The 16,560-nt window shown below is 34.9% G+C and overlaps 1 protein-coding gene across 2 annotated transcripts; it reads left to right on the top strand.

Annotated features, from left to right (window-relative positions):
* The first annotated feature begins 771 nt into the window (after positions 1-771).
* On the top strand, positions 772-12,681 carry LOC108319223 (2-oxoglutarate-Fe(II) type oxidoreductase hxnY). Of its 2 annotated transcripts, none has more exons than XM_017550278.2 (12): positions 772-903; positions 1,000-1,165; positions 1,248-1,440; positions 1,583-1,660; positions 1,777-1,828; positions 2,187-2,308; positions 2,743-2,840; positions 10,405-10,463; positions 10,609-10,665; positions 10,811-10,856; positions 11,715-11,794; positions 12,409-12,681. In XM_017550278.2, exons 2-12 carry the CDS (start codon positions 1,094-1,096, stop codon positions 12,500-12,502), a joined length of 951 nt encoding a protein of 316 aa, XP_017405767.1. In that variant the 5' UTR covers positions 772-903; positions 1,000-1,093; the 3' UTR covers positions 12,503-12,681. The 2 variants fall into 2 exon arrangements, with proteins under 2 accessions (XP_017405767.1, XP_017405762.1); XM_017550273.2 differs by having other exon boundaries at positions 825-913.
* The last annotated feature ends 3,879 nt before the right edge of the window (positions 12,682-16,560 follow it).

Raw genomic sequence — 16,560 nt, 5'->3', positions numbered from 1 at the left:
TTTTTTTGCCTAGATGCGTAAAATCCTATTACAATCTGCCTATTTACATTAAAAATAATCCTATTTTTGGACTAAGTTATTCTCAACCTAAATTTATAAATATTTAAAAGTTAATTTTTAATTTTATTTTCGACCCATTTAACTCATATTACTCAACTTATAAAATACTTCCACTAAATCATTCTCAAGCTAAATTATAAATAAGTTCAAGTTTTATATTTTGAAGAATCTTATCGAACTCAAACTACATCATCAACGAAATATTTTAAGCGAGTCGGATTTTACTTAGATTTAAACATACAATTAGGCTTCATAAATTAATTTTAAATATAAGTATAGGCTAAAAATTTACTTAATAATTTTTATTTAATTTGGTAATTGTACAGTAGGACTGTGAAGATGGCTTCAACACAGTTGTAAGACCATCCAACTTAGGCGATACTATATCAGCTTAGTTGATGAACATCCTGTAAGCACTTTTGGAGTAGTATGAGTTTTTATATTAAATCACTAAACAAACACGTTTTCATTAAGGATATTTTTATCATTTTGGTTTGTCTCAAATGATTTTTTAATTTTGTTTAATTATTTTTTACATGTTGAAATTAGTTTAATTTTTCTTCAATTAATGGTGACAAATTACATACTTCTCATCATTTAAAAATTAAAATCGATTTTCTTATAAATGAAAACAAGTGACATCCTATCACCCAAAATTAATGTACTGACAAAAACGAAAACGAACATGTAAGTTCTCAATGAACAGCTTCGTGTTAGCATCAATTTGATATAAGATATTAACTATTTATTTTAGAAAATAGATTAAATTGAAAAACCCACCCAAAGAAAAATGTAGAGAAAGTAGAAAGAATAGACGATGACGCAGAGAGGTAGTTGTAGTAGGTGGGTGCAGGTGAATGACAATAACATGCGACCATATCATGGTTTTTGTTGTATTTTAAAATAGCGAATAATGAAAATAATATTTTGATGATGTAGACATGAAAGAAAAGAAAAAGATTTGGATTGGTTGATGTTGACATGATTCAATGGTGCAACATAAGACAGAGGATTGATTGAGTTAGAAGCGGAAATGGCTGCGAGTCTTCCGATCATAGACCTCTCTTCGCCCCACCGTCTTTCGGCGGCGGATTCCGTCCGTCAGGTTTTCAACTCGTACCCTTCCCTTCTCTTTTATCTGTTTTTGTTTCTCACAGATACCGTATTGTTATGCGACGAACGAATAGGCATGTGTGGAGTATGGTTTCTTTTACCTTGTGAACCACGGGGTGGACACCCAGTGTTTGAGGAAAGTCTTCAACCAAAGTGCTCACTTTTTCTCACTTCCGCTCCAACAAAAGATGGACTTGGCGCGCAAGGAATATAGAGGCTACACTCCTCTATATTCCGAGACTCTTCATGTTACTTCACTATCAAAAGGTATTCTTCCTTTCTTTCTTTCTTTATTTTTTTTGAAAAGTATCTAAAATTAATCTCGACTTCAATTAATTTCTCATTACTTCAAAATCAATTTTAAGCAGAATTAATTTTGAAAGAAAACTGTGTATGTCCTTGGTAACAGGTGACCCAAAAGAGAGCTACTACATTGGTCCTGTAGAAGATCCCTCTATTGCTCATCTGAATCAATGGCCTTCTGAAGGTATGGCGTTCCTTTGCATCCAATTCATTTGGAATGGATACTGTACTATAGTTTGTGCACACGGTTTGTTTTAACGCAAGCTTAATTTGAGATTTTTTCTGGCAAGGGCACTCCAGAATTGCTGCCAAACTGGAAACCTTCAATGGAATCTTTATATTGGAAATTACTGTGAGTTTAATTAGCTCCTCAAAAGAATTTCTGATATCAAACATGTACTGTAAGTCGTTATTTGTAGGCAAATATACATGTCCAACATTTGTTGCTTTTAGGTTTTGTTCCAAACAGTGCCAATAGCATGTTGATTTCTTCGTAAATTTAACAAATATGTAGGCACGAGGGGTTTCGGGCCGTTGTATTTATTTAGAGCTTTATTCGTGCATCTTTTCATTGTGAGTTAATGTGCTTGTGTGCTATATGTGGCTATATACTGAAGGAAAGGATGGTTCGCCTGTGCCAGGCAATCACATGCTCGTTGTCTTTTGTTTTGTTTAATTTAGAATTTACATATTCTTCTTATCTACCCCAGGGCTGCTGGAAAAAACCTGTTGTCTCTGATTGCCATGTCCTTGAATCTGGACGAAGATTACTTTGAGAAGATAGGCGCCTTAAACAAACCAGCAGCTTTTCTCCGCCTACTGCATTATCCAGGTTTAGCATTTATCTTGCTCTTCTGGATATTAAAGATCCGCAAAGCACCTTTCCCACAAATCCATTCATGTATTCGTTAGCACACTTCAAATTTTATCTTTCATGTTGACTTCATCTTTATTTTATTTACTGCAATTTCCTCTTAATCAGAATGTTGAAAAAGGGAACATTTTCAAGTATTTTTAGGCCTGAACTATGATGTACATCAATGTAGCAGCATTCCATATGCGATTTTGAAATACATAATGTAATACTTTTAATGAAATGTATGGTATATTTATAATGTGCTTGTTTATTTTGGAAATACTTGAAGTTTATGTTTTATAATATATTCTGAAGTTCTTTATGCCGTTATATTAGTAGGAACCAGGTTTTCAAACCAACTATCCTGTGTAACCTTTTACTTTTGGTGATATGCCTTGCAATTTCATTAGGTGAATTGGTCTCTGGTGAACAGATATGTGGTGCCTCTCCTCATTCAGATTATGGCATGGTCACTCTCCTAATGACTGATGGCGTTCCTGGACTGCAGGTTCTCTTCTTACCTATAGTATGCTTTCTGTTTTATTATTGTGCTATGTCCCTGGTAATTAGGGAGAGGAAGTGGAGGTGAACTCCTTACTGGCTGGGGATCCTATCTCCGTGTGTCAAGAGATTCTGATTAGATCAGAATTTGATAGGAAGTGGATAGTTTATGAAAGAAAGAGAAAAAGAAATAAAGCTAATCGAGGAGGCCATGGTAGTCAAAGTGGGTATGTGCAATGCTCATACGAATCAAGAATCTCAAATGAAGAGTATCAAGAATTTTTGAGATACAAGTCTGACAAATCCACTGGCCTTTGTCAGTTTCCTTCAGTGCCAAGTGTGTCAACTGCATGTATCTCACAATCTGTGGAATGTCAAGGTTCATGGATTCTTGATTCAGGTGCCTCAAACCATTTGTCTGGTAACACTCGTTTATTTTCCTCCATTACCTCTCAAAAAGTTCCTCAGTTAGTTACTGTTGCCAATGGATCCAAATTGACATCTCAAAGAATTGGCAAAGTGTCCTTATCTCCTTCACTAAACTTAAATTCTGTTTTGTATATTCCTCATTGTCCTTATAATTTAATCTCCTTGAGTCAATTGACACATTCATTAAATTCTTCTATAACCTTTACTGCTACTTCCTTTGTCATACAGGAACATGGTATGGTCGTCGAATTGGAGAAGGATATGAGTCAGGAGGACTGTATTTCCTAAAACCTACCTCTTTTGTTTCTTGCATTTCAACTTCATCTCCTAAAATTTTACATGATCGTTTGGGTCACCCAAATTTGTCTAAGCTGAAGTTGATGGTTCCAAGTCTTAAACACATTCCTGTCTTAGATTGTGAGTCTTGTCAGTTAGGAAAACATGTTAGATCTTTTTATCCAAAGAAATCTGAGACACGATGTAAGTCTATTTTTTCTACCATTCACTCTGATATTTGGGGACCGAGTCGAGTTACTTCCTTTGGTTTTAACTATTTTGTAACCTTCATTGATGAATTTTCTCGGTGTACGTGGGTTTATCTTATGAAAGAGAGATCTGAACTTTTAGTCATTTTTATGTCCTTTGTTAATGAAATTAAGAATCAATTTGGAAAGACAATTAAAATTCTCAGAAGTGATAATGCTAAGGAATATTTTTCTGCTGCATTTTCTTCATTTTTATCTTCCAAAGGAATTTTACATCAGTCAACATGTCCTCACACTCCTCAACAAAATGGCATAGCTGAGAGAAATAATAGACATCTCATTGAAACAGCACGTTCCCTGATGTTAAATACTAATGTTCCTGTTCATCATTGGGGGATGCAATCCTCACTTCTTGTTTTTTGATCAATAGGATGCCTTCTTCATCTCTTGACAATAAAGTTCCTCACTCCGTAATTTTTCCAAATGATCCTCTTTACCATGTCTCTCCACGTGTTTTTGGGAACACTTGTTTTGTTCATAATGTCTCCCCAGGTCTTGATAAACTTTCTCCTAAGTCTATTAAATGTGTCTTTTTGGGATATTCTCGCATTAAAAAAGGATATAGATGTTATTCTTCCTCCACAAGAAGGTATTATATGTCTTCTGATGTCACCTTTTTTGAGGATACACCCTTCTTCTTGTCTTCCAAGGAGGATCGTTCATCTGTTGGAGAGATGCTTCCTATACCATCATGTGATCCCTTGGTCATTCCCGCTTCTCCATCTTCAGCTCAAACTCAGAATGCACAAGATATTGTTCAACCACCTTCCTCCTTGCCTGAAGATCCTCTAGACTCAGCTCCTTCTCCATCAGATTCCCAGACCATGGATCCTTCATCCTCCTCGTCCTCTCTTCACTCAAATCAGGCTTGGCCTATTGCTCTTCGGAAAGGTATTCGATCTACTCGTAATCCTTATCCTGTTTATAATTTTTTAAGTTACCATCGTCTGTCTCCTACATATTTCTCCTTTGTTTCCTCCCTTTCTAACATCAAAGTTCCTAATAATGTTTGTGAGGCACTTGATCACCCTGGATGGCGACAAGCCATGATTGATGAAATGCAGGCACTTGACAATAGTGACACTTGGGAACTTGTACCTCTTCCTCCTGATAAGAAACCCTTGCTATTAAAGTTGGTCCTACTGGTGCCATTGATCGTCTTAAAGCTCGTCTAGTCGCAAAGGGATATACTCAGGTTTATGGTCTCGACTATTGTGATACTTTTTCTCCTGTGGCCAAAATCAGTAGTGTTCGTCTATTTCTTGCCATGGCTGCCATTAGACAGTGGCCACTTCACCAATTGGACATTAAAAATGCCTTTCTTCATGGTGATCTGGAAGAGGAGATATACATGGAGCAACCTCCTGGATTTAGTCGTGTTGCTCAGGGGGAGTCTAAGTTAGTTTGTAAATTACGTCGTTCACTCTACGGCTTGAAACAATTACCTCGAGCTTGGTTTGGTAAATTTAGCCATGTTGTGCAACAATTTGGATTAAAACGATGTGAAGCAAATCATTCAGTGTTTTATGGGCATTCTACTCCTGATAAATGTGTTTATCTTATGGTTTATGTTGATGATATTGTGATTACAGGAAATGATGTTGCGAGAATTGCTCAATTAAAGGATCATTTGTTCAACCACTTACAAACCAAAGACTTAGGTCGTTTGAAATACTTCCTTGGTATTGAAGTGGCACAATCAAAAGAAGGAGTCATCATTTCACAAAGAAAATATGCCCTTGATATTTTGGAGGAAACAGGTCTGACAGATTGCAAGCCCATTGATAGTCCTATGGACTCAAATAAAAAATTAATGAGAGACCATGGTGAACCTTTCTCAGATCCAGAAAGATACAGAAGGTTGGTTGGAAAACTAATCTATCTCACCATAACAAGACCTGATCTTTCTTATCCAGTGGGAGTTGTGAGCCAATTTATGCAAAATCCTCATATTGATCATTGGAATGCCGTGGTACGCATCCTTAGATATGTAAAAGGGAATCCAGGTCATGGACTGTTGTATGAGAACAAGGGAAGTACTGAGTTAGAAGGATATTGTGATGCAGATTGGGCTGGTTGTCCGGATAATCGAAGATCTACCACAGGATATTGTGTACTCCTTGGAGGGAACCTTGTATCATGGAAAAGCAAGAAACAAAGTGTTGTTGCTCGATCTAGTGCAGAAGTTGAATACCGATCTATGGCCATAGCTACATGTGAACTTATATGGATCAAACAACTCCTTCAAGAATTAAAATTCTGTGAAAATAAGCCTATGAAGTTGTATTGTGATAACCAACAGCTCTTCACATTGCCTCCAATCCAGTGTTCCATGAGAGAACAAAACATATAGAAATTGATTATCATTTCATCAGAGAGAAGTTGTTGTCCAAGGATCTCATTACATAATTTGTCAATTCTAATGAACAATTTGCAGATATTTTGACTAAGTCTTTAAGAGGACCTAGGATTCAGTTTATATGTTCCAAGCTTGGTGCATATGATTAATATGCTCCAACATGAGGGGGAGTGTTGAAATGTATTAAGTTTATGTTGTTTTGTGAGTGTGTACCCAACTTAAGAGGTGGGTTGTATTCTGTCATGGTATTCCATATATATAGAATACCATAACCTTGTTAGGAATATATGAATGAATAAAATGTCTCAGTTAGTTCTCTAACTCTACCAAACTCACATTCTTCTCGTTTGAATCTTTTTTATTTTCATTTTCTTTTTCAGCATCCAACTTTTTCTTAAGGATTATTTGATCCTCTCGCACTTGAGAAGGTGTAAGAGGACTTAGAATAATCTTTTTGCCTTTATGTTGGATGGTTATCTTATTAGTGACCCCATCATGCAAAGCTTGTTTGTCAAATTTCCAGGGACGTCCAAGTAAGATGTGACCAGCTTCCATTGGAACAATATCGCAAATGATTTGATCTTCATATTTGCCAATGGATATAGGTACACTTACTTGTTCCTTTACTACTATCCCTTCATCCTCTTTGATCCATTGAAGTTTGTAAGGGTTTGGATGAGGAATAGTAGTTAAGCCTAGCTTTTCAACCATTCTAGAGCTACAACAGTTGCAACAAGAACCACTATCCACAATCATAGAACAAGTTTTGTTCAAAACCTTACAACGTGTGTGGAATAGGTTTTCTCGTTGAGTCTGTTCTAGCTCAACATGCTTTGTTTCAAGAAGTCGTCTGACCATAAGTAAATCTCCATCACATGGTGGAGTCTCATGTTCCTCGTCAGGCGTAGAGATCTCAGACTCACTTGAGGAAGACTCCTCAGTATCACTACCATGCTCAAGCATGTAGGTTGATCTCTTGATATGACACTCAGTAGAATAATGTCCCCGTTCCCCACACTTAAAACACCGGGTCTCCCTACCCTTAGATTCACGTGTGGACTCTTTGTGATTCTTATTTCTCTCTTTTCCCTTCTCTCTTTCCTTCTCTTTTGTCAACTCTCTTTCTTTTCCCTTGACCCGTTCTTTTTCTCTCTCTCGGGTTTCCTCATACCTTGAAGAACTACCCTCCCTCTTAGGATCTTTCCTATATGTAGAGGCAGTAGGGTAGGTCCTCTTGGTGGAAGCCTTTCGTCTATTCTGCTCTTCCACCCTCACGCATAACTGTACGAAATCATTGAGATCTAAATAAGGTAAAAGTTCTACCTTATCACGGATCTCGTAGTTAAGGCCGCTTTGGAACCTTGCTATGATGAATCTTTCTTCTTCTTTGATGCCAGCTCTTAACATGAGTAGTTCCATTTTTTTGTCTATATTCATCGATACTCATGTTTCTCTGTTGGAGTCGATGGAGCTTGTCCATGATCTCCCTTGCATAGTATGCTGGGACATGTCTTCGATGCAAGGCAGCTTTTAGCTCATTCCAGTACTGTATGGTGTAGTCGCCATGCATCCTTTGTTCTCTGATCACTGATGTCCACCAGTATAGAGCGGCCCCTTGAAAAGTCAATGTTGCTAAGGTCACTCGCCTCCTATCATCTATGTGGTAACACTCGAAAATTTGTTCGACCTTCATCTCCCACTCAAAGTATTCCTCTACATTATCTCGGCCATAGAAGGGGGAAGGTCAAGTTTTGGTTCCACATAATGATCTCTATGATGGTGGTGTCTTCGAGGTTGGTGTTTATAGTTGTTACGTACCTGAGTACGTAAACTATCCAAATACAACCTTTTACACTCTCTCACACGTAATAGAACAATAAACGAATAACAATGGATGAATGAATCTCTTTTATTGATGGTAATATCTGAATAAACAAGGGTAAACAATAATTGGGAGCATAACCTCCTTCAATTACTTTGAGAGCATAACCTCCCTCACAAGACAATAATGTCTGTTACAAAACTCAATAATCAAAAGCATGTCTTTAACCCTAGACTCTAACTTTATTTATACTAATTATTTCCCGCCCATCTCTTATTAAATATTTCTCTAGAATATATCTACATTTAATATAAATATCCTTATATTTAATATTTAATATAAATATCCTTATATTTAATATTTAATATAAATATCAAAACCATCTGTCTAAGCTCATTTATCTCTTGTTGAGCTAGTTGAAACTCAGATTGAGTTCTATTAAGCTCGGCTTCAGTCCTATTAAGTTGAGCTTGAGTTCTATGAAGCTCCTCACTTAATTGCACATTCTCACAATCATTTTTTATGCTCCCTTGCACACTTGAGTGACTCATACTTGTGAAGTGAGAAAGAAATGTTTTCACAAGAGTTTAAAAGGCTTGCACAAGTATAGAGTCGAAAACGGTTCACAAAACTTTTTTATACTTTCTTGGAGAAGGATTTCTAGAAAGATTCTAGAGGTAAAATAAACAAAATAGCTCCCAGGAAGGAGAGGTGAGTCACAAATGGACAAGCTTAAGAACCTTGTCCTTCCTAGCTAGAGTGTCTTTGGTTGTTTCTTACCTTAGTTTCTAGGTAGAAATCTTTCAAAATCTTTTTGAATGCAAGATGAAATATGCACCTAGAAACCAAATGAAGGTTTATCTAAATGAAACGCGCTCCTAGGTATCATGGAGACTTAAAACATAAAAGTCAATCAAGCAAAGGAAAGTAAAGTAATGCAAATGGAAAGGAAAATGAGAGACGACCCTAAGTGAAAGTGCAAGTGACACTTGGAGTCCCTTGACACACTTTCACACTAAGATGCGGAACTAGACTATTACAATGTTCAAAGGTGCACTTGGAATTGCTTGAAAAGCATTTTCCCAAGCCACTTAAGTTTCAAATGTAAAAAGTAATTAAACTTCAAAGGTTCCGTGATACAATGATTCAAGTATACATGAAAATGTGTTTACAAAGAACAAACAAAAGTGAATCTGCAGCAGCTGGCTTGTGCAGTTCCAAATTGGTGAGAAAAATGTTTTGTGGTTGCTGTAGAAGCGCTGCTGAACCAGCAAAAGAAAAGGCACTTTGAGTTGCAAGCTTGTGGCCAATTTAGCAAATCTTCCACTTCCTAAGATGCTACCCCCTTGGAGCAAGGTGTCTGGACTTTAGAAACTTCACCAAGACGTCACACATCCATACACACCAGAAAAAACAGTGAGCACCAAAACATTTTACTGCACCAGAGTTTAATTACTCAAAACCAGATTGGAAAGCACCTTTGGAAGCCAAAAATGGTGAATTCAAATGACTTGAAGTATGAAATAAAAGAAGGAACACAAAAGGAACCTAGGATAAGCTCTAGAACAGATTAAACAAGCAAGAAAAAACTCAAACAAGGATTAAATTCATGTGCAGCGAAAGTGTTTGATGAAAAAGCCAAACTGTTTGACAAAATGCCCCAATGAAATGCAGATTTTGTGTTTGCTGATTTTTTTGACCTTTCAAAACTGGATTGCAGGGTTTGAATTGCTTTTTATGATTGCTTTACAGTGTATTAATCATGTAATTGTATTTGGAAACATAAACCCAGCTTTTGCCAATCCAAAAATGAAAATTAGAATATGGCTAATGCCAAACAGCACAAAAAATGCATTCTGCACCAGAAAAGGTGACTGAAAATGGTGGTTTCAGGGTAAAAAATGATTGGCAGTGGTGCAAAGCTTAATTGATACGTCAAACAAGTTTATATCATCATTTTTTATGTGTGCAAACACTTAAACAGCAATGAAAAGGGCCACAACAGAAAATCACTGGTCCACTTCTAAATTCAACAAAATTTGATGGTTTGAATGGTGATTTTGCATAGATGCTGAAAACTGACCAAATGAACAGTGCATTCTTTCCTCTTTCCTCATGTATGGTGAATCTTCCTTTCCATTTGTGGACCACCACCCGTCCAGTTTGTTACTAACATGCTCATCTCCTGTCATTTCCTTTCCCTCTTCTTGAAATACCTTTGTTTTGACGTGGTGCTCCTCTAGGGTATACATGCCCTACCCTCCCCTCCTATTTCACTTTCGTACACCCCATTTCATGCTTCCTTTCTCACGTATACTTTGTTTATTAGAGCTCATTGTTATTTATCCATAAATTCTATTCAATATTTTGAACTCATAATTTCATACAATTAAAGGCTTGAGATTTTACACTATAGATCTCCAAGGATAAGCTCAGGGAGCCTCAAGTCTGGGAGGATGTGCCGCATGTAGAAGGGTGAGTTCATGATTAATTAAATAGTATATTACTAATTTTGAATCTATCTTTATTATATAGAGATTCTAGACTACAGTTCCACAAAAAATTGCACTTTTTCTGCTCTTCTTTCCTAGCCTTAGGTGTTTGCGGTTTGTATCTACAGGGCCTTAATAGTGAACATTGGAGACTTGATGGAGAGATGGACAAATTGTTTGTACAGGTATCCACATCCAACAAGACTTTTTTTCTTTTATATTTTTACCAATGAAATAATTGATTTCAATCTGTTTTTTATATATATTAAGATCTTAGTCTGCTACCATTCTGGTAGATATCATTCTCAGTTTTTGTCATTACTATTGCAGGTCAACACTTCATAGGGTTATGTCAACAGGAAAAGAACGTTATTCTGTAATTACTAGACACTTCACTGTTGCTTTGTGTTATTGTTATTTTTTACTTTGAATGATAGTCATGATGGCATTTTATTTCAAAGGGTAGGAGAGAATAAATAGAATTTATACCTTTAAATTTCTCTTCGTGCAAACCAAAAAGAAGTATGCTTCACACTTGATAAGCGATGTTAAGTTAGAGATGTTTACGTGATCCCCAAGCTCTATGGGTCAAGTGAGTTTTTTAGGCACAGGGACACTGAACCGAGGATGTCTTCCGCACTCTCCCATGCACACACGAATATTTTGTGGTTTCTACAAATCTGTTTCAAAATTTTGCATATTTTAGCCTTTTTCTTTTTTAGAGCTTAATTTTTATACTCTTACTGTTGATTTTAACATTATGAATTAATCAGAAATTACGATAGGCAAGATGTTTAAAGTAGGTATTATATAAGTTAATAAATACATGTCAATCTTTCATTGGAAAATAGTATAAACTCCCTTTTTACATAATTACATTGTCAGCGCACTGTTTCTATTCTTTTTAATTCAATGCTATTCATGTTTTATAAATTTTAAGTTACATACTTTTTTTCGTATTTTTCGTAGGATATGCTTTATCCAGTTAGTTTAGGTTATGCTTTATCCACTGAAGTACTGTATCAGATGTTGATGATATCTTTTCAAGGAGTCTTAATGTTTAAGTTTTTATGACTTCTTAAAAGAATGAACGAGGAAATTTTCTGATGTCATAGATAGTGAGAATGATGTTCTTTCTACGCGTTACTTAAAAAATTCATCTTTTTTCTGCATTCTGATGTTGTCTTCTAGAGCATTTCAGGAAAATGTGAATGAGTAATGTGCAATTTTTCAGGTGGCATTCTTCTTCGACCCATCCTCAGACTGTATGGTGGAATGCTTTGAAAGTTGCTGCAGTGAATCATCTCCTCCCAGGTAGAAAAAAAAACCTATATTCTATTAGGAAATTTTCAACCAGTCAGGCTGAAACCATGAAATAAGCAATGAGAGTTTCATAAAAAGAGAAAAGGAAAAAAAATAGAAGGAAATAAAGTTGACTTCAATTTTTTTATATTATCATTCAAATATTCCCATATTAAAAAATGTAACTCTCAGCGAGTTGGTCAAGGGTGGCTGAATGATAATAACAAAGAAAAATACTAAAAACACATATTTTTAATAACTTATTGAAATATACCGTTATTGGTTAATTTAAATACTTCTGTGTAAATATGAGGGAAAAGGTAGAGCACTAACTTAGCTCTGGACGAGTCATTTTTTGTAAATTAAAATTAGCTTATACATTTTGTCGTAGAAGTATTTTTACATTTTTTTTTTAGTTTTAAACTCAAGTTTTGTTTGTTATAAAAGTTATACTAGAGAAAATTATCCAAAACCAAAATACACTTGATACACAGATAAAGAAAAGTGTCAGAACCAAACATTATTCTTTGGAAAGGGTCTTTACTAAAAGTTTATATTCGTACATTTCTTAAATTTTCCATTGACACTGAAGACTCTGCTGTGAAATTTGTCAATGTTTGATGCAGATTCCCTCCAATACGTAGTGGGGACTACTTGAATGAACGGTTCAGACTCACATATGGTTCTGAAAGGGAACTTCCATGCTCTACATCCACTTAAAGAACCAAGACCGTACTTATGGGCGGCTATTACAAACCCTTGAAATGTAACTTCTTTTTTCGAGACAAAATGTACTTTTAATTTGTGTACTTTTGTTGTGTTAAATGTTCTTTGTATGTCCTTCTTTTATAAATTTGAGAATTTAATTCTTTTATGTGCAAAAATATAGAAACTTTCACTATATTTACTTTTATCAAATTTTATCTTGTAGTTTATTTTTCCAACTCCATCTTTAATGAATTTTCAAAAATATAAAATTGGTTTATAAATTCTTCATTTTTTTAATATCTTCTCTTTAGCATCTTGTGCGATAACAGTCAATTCACAAGAAATATTTTTATATTTTTATTTTTAGGTTTGATCTTTAATTTGTTTAAAAAATTTAATAAATTTGTAATATTTATTTGATATAATTAAGTTTTTTAGTTTTAAAAAATATTCCATTAGGTCGTTTTTGTCTAAGATAAAGTTCATGTGATGTGCATAATGTTTATATACGTTGTGTGCATGTTAGTTTTTATTATTTTTATTTTTATTTTAAGAAAATTGTGACTGGTCATTGAATAGTGTTTTATATAAATACTACATGAGAGTGTTTTATATCCAATATAATTTTTATTTGAAATTTTGATTTAAGTAATTTATTTTAAATGTCTTTAAATTGATTAAATTAATGATTAAGTTTAATTACAAATTATATTTACATGTTAATTTTTTTTTTTAAATTCACATCAAATTACTCCAGTTAAATATTATAATTAACTTTATTTTACACATTTTTAATTTCAATAAAAAAAATTATATTCTACCGTAAGGGCTTTTTTTTATTAAATTAAAAATATATAAAATAACATTAATTTTGGTGGAGTGTACGATATACAATTATTTTAATATATATATATAAAAGTTATAATTAAATTTAATTAGTAATGTTTAAGAAAATTGTTTCATGTTTAAAAAATTGCATTAAAATTTTAAATATAAATATTAAATTAAATATAAAACATGCCCCTTCTCTCTATCTATCCAAGGGATGGAAGGGCAGAGGTTTTTGGTGTCCCCTCCAGTCGAGAATTAGGGCCTCACAATGAATAGCTAATATGTTTGTTTTTATCTCATGCCTTTCTTCGTTCACGGTTCGATATTTTGGTGTCCTAGGTGTAGAGGAACTACACCAATCCATCCCGAATTTGGTGGTTAAACTCTACTGCGGTGACGATACTGTAGGGGAGGTCCTACGAAAAAATAGCTCGGCTCCAGGATGATAAAAAACTTAACACCTCTCATTCTTATTACTTTTTCATTGAAAAAGTAATAAGAATGAAAAAGGAAAAGGTCGTCTTATTCAAAACCCCAATTCTGAAATCCCTTATCTCCCACTGTACACATTTAATACGATAATAAATTTACACATGACAAGAAAAATAATAAAAAATAAAAAATATTAAAATTGACACATAACATGTACGAAAATGTGTCAATAACAAAACAAATAAAGAATACTAGAATTGACCTTGTTAGAAAAAATATGAAAAAAATAATTTTATTAGATACTTTTAAAACTTAGGCTTAATACCCTATTTTGTCCCCAGTTTTGCTCGCAAATGTCAAATTAGTCTATCCTTTAAAAAATGCGTCAATTACGTCCTCACTTAATAAAATTTGCATCAATGAAATCCCTTCCGTTAAATCCGTACAAACGGCGTTAATTATTTTGCATCAAGATAATTAACGCCGTTTGTACGGATTTAACGGAAGAGATTTAATTGATGCAAATTTTATTAAGTGAGGACGTAATTGACGCATTTTTTAAAGGATGGACTAATTTGACATTTTCGGACGAAACTGGGGATAAAATAGGGTATTAAGCCTAAAACTTAAAAGGACTTAATTACAAAAAAAAAATTAAAGGTCTTTTGAATTTTTCAAACAAATTAGATGACTAAAAATCTAAACTAAATCCAATTTTTACATATTAGAACAATTTATTATCATTATTATATTTTTTATATATGGTTAATTATAAAATGTTAAATATGTTTTTTGTTTTTAAATTATTTTAAAAAATTTCATATATTTAAACTACTTCTAATATTATTTGTATATTGGTTTCTTAAAAGGGTGTCAAGTGACGAAGAGTGACTATTTTTGTAAGAAATTTTGTATCTCTTATCTCTTTGGTCAAATCTAGCTCAACATGATCTATAGTAATCCCTTAGGGTGTGTTCGGTTGAGGTGATTTGTGGGAGATGATTTGGTGGAGAGTAATTGAATGGATTTGTGAGGATTTAAGGGTAATATTTTGTTGTTTTTTTGAGTGGATTTGTGGTTAATTGAGAATGAATTTGAAAGTAAAGTTTGTGAGAATTAGTGTAGGATTTGATTGATGTGACAGATTTAAAAAATTTGTTTAATGGGTAGAAATTAAAGATTACTAAAATACCCCTAGGTATTAAAGTAATATAAAATGTTATTTATTAATGTTATATTTAATTGTAAAAATGTATATAAAGAGACCAAAATTATAAATAATTATTATAATTATTTTTTAAAAATTAAAAAAATTATAATGTAGTAAAATGAATTTATTTATAAATGTAGTATTTGTTTGTGATATAATTTACTACCAAGTAGTATCAATTTATTTATTATTTGATATATTAAAAAACTTAAAATTAATATTTTAAAGGCAATCCAAATTCATACAAAACAAAGTCTAACATTTTAACTATAGGAAGGAACACGTCTAATTACAAAAAAAGATAGAATATAATAAGAGTTTCCTTTATTTTATGGAAGTAAGAGTTTGTTTAACAGGTATCCACGTGGAGAAAAAGTAATTAGTGAATAAGAATACTAACCAAAGCCATAAGCAATGGAAGGATTGTACTCATTCCTCACTACCACGCCACCTCGTCCCCCTTATTAATTTCTCTCCCTATACGAATTGAAAACACACATACTAAACAACAAACTAGAGGGGAGCGAAATGGACGAACCTGAGAGGTCGAAACTGAACTATGACAGAGACATTCTACTTCGCCTTGCTCACGTCAAGCATAGCGACGGCAGCCACCGAAGATATAGAGGCCTTGGTCGATGACCTCGAGGAGGTGGAGGAGGAGGACGGTGTGGTAGGTCTTCCGGCGGGCTTGGTAGGTCCCACCGGCGATTTCCGCGAGCGGAGCAGCAAGATGGAGGCTCGTTGGGAGGAGCGGACGTAGTCGGAGGAAGAAGACATTGAGGGAAAGAGAGGTAGGAGAAGGTGGTAGGAAGAAGACATTGTACCCTCTCCCACGTTTCGGAACCGATTACCACTCTCCGTAACCAAATACATTTCCTTCCACCACTTTTCCCACACTTGGAATCGGATACCCCTTTGAGGGAACCAAATACACCGTTTTTGAAATATGCAAGCAAGAGTGGTGACACCGAGCAATCGCCCCCGACCTTCGCGGCTATGGTGACACCGACGCCCCACCGTCCGCTTCTTCTTACTTCGCTCTCCACATCGTGGTCTCCACCTCTCTAGGACTCTCTCCGCCAATGTAGCTCACCTCTCATTCCTCTCCAATCTCTCCCTCGCCGATAATAAGTTCTCCAGCCCCATCCCTTCGCCTCTCTCCTCCCTCTCTGCCCTCCGCTTCCTCAACCTCTCCAGTAATGGCTTTAACCAAACCGAATACACTGCGTCGCACACAACCATGGAACCGGATAGCCTTCATGGAACCGAATACGGAGGTCTTGTGAAGAAGAGAGAACCGAATACGCGAGCCTGTGCGAGATCTGCAACAAAGGGGAACCGAATACTCATGAGCTGGAACCGGATACAGCTTGTGTGTGGATGATTCCAAGCTCTGGAACCGAATACTCCAGCTATGGGACCAAATACGCTGCCTTCAATTTCGTCATCAATCACTGTTCATTGTCTTCTTCAGCTTAAAACACGCAGATCCCATTTCACACTTTCTTCTTCATGCCATCAACACCTTCGTCATCCTCATCTACAAGCCTGGAACTAAAAAACAAAAAGAAAATTGGACAACCAACATACGGCA

This window comes from Vigna angularis, chromosome 1, assembly GCF_016808095.1.
Source record: "Vigna angularis cultivar LongXiaoDou No.4 chromosome 1, ASM1680809v1, whole genome shotgun sequence".
NCBI classification, from domain to species: domain Eukaryota; kingdom Viridiplantae; phylum Streptophyta; class Magnoliopsida; order Fabales; family Fabaceae; genus Vigna; species Vigna angularis.
Note: the sequence above shows the minus strand (reverse complement) of the source record. Positions and strands in the feature narration are given on the sequence as shown.

Coding starts and splice junctions, on each gene's coding strand:
- LOC108319223 (XM_017550278.2), top strand. CDS start 1,094: ATGGCTGCGAGTCTTCCGATCATAGACCTCTCTTCGCCCCACCGTCTT. Junction 1,166..1,247: donor CGGCGGATTCCGTCCGTCAG/GTTTTCAACTCG, acceptor ACGAACGAATAG/GCATGTGTGGAGTATGGTTT. Junction 10,857..11,714: donor CAGGAAAAGAACGTTATTCT/GTAATTACTAGA, acceptor GCAATTTTTCAG/GTGGCATTCTTCTTCGACCC.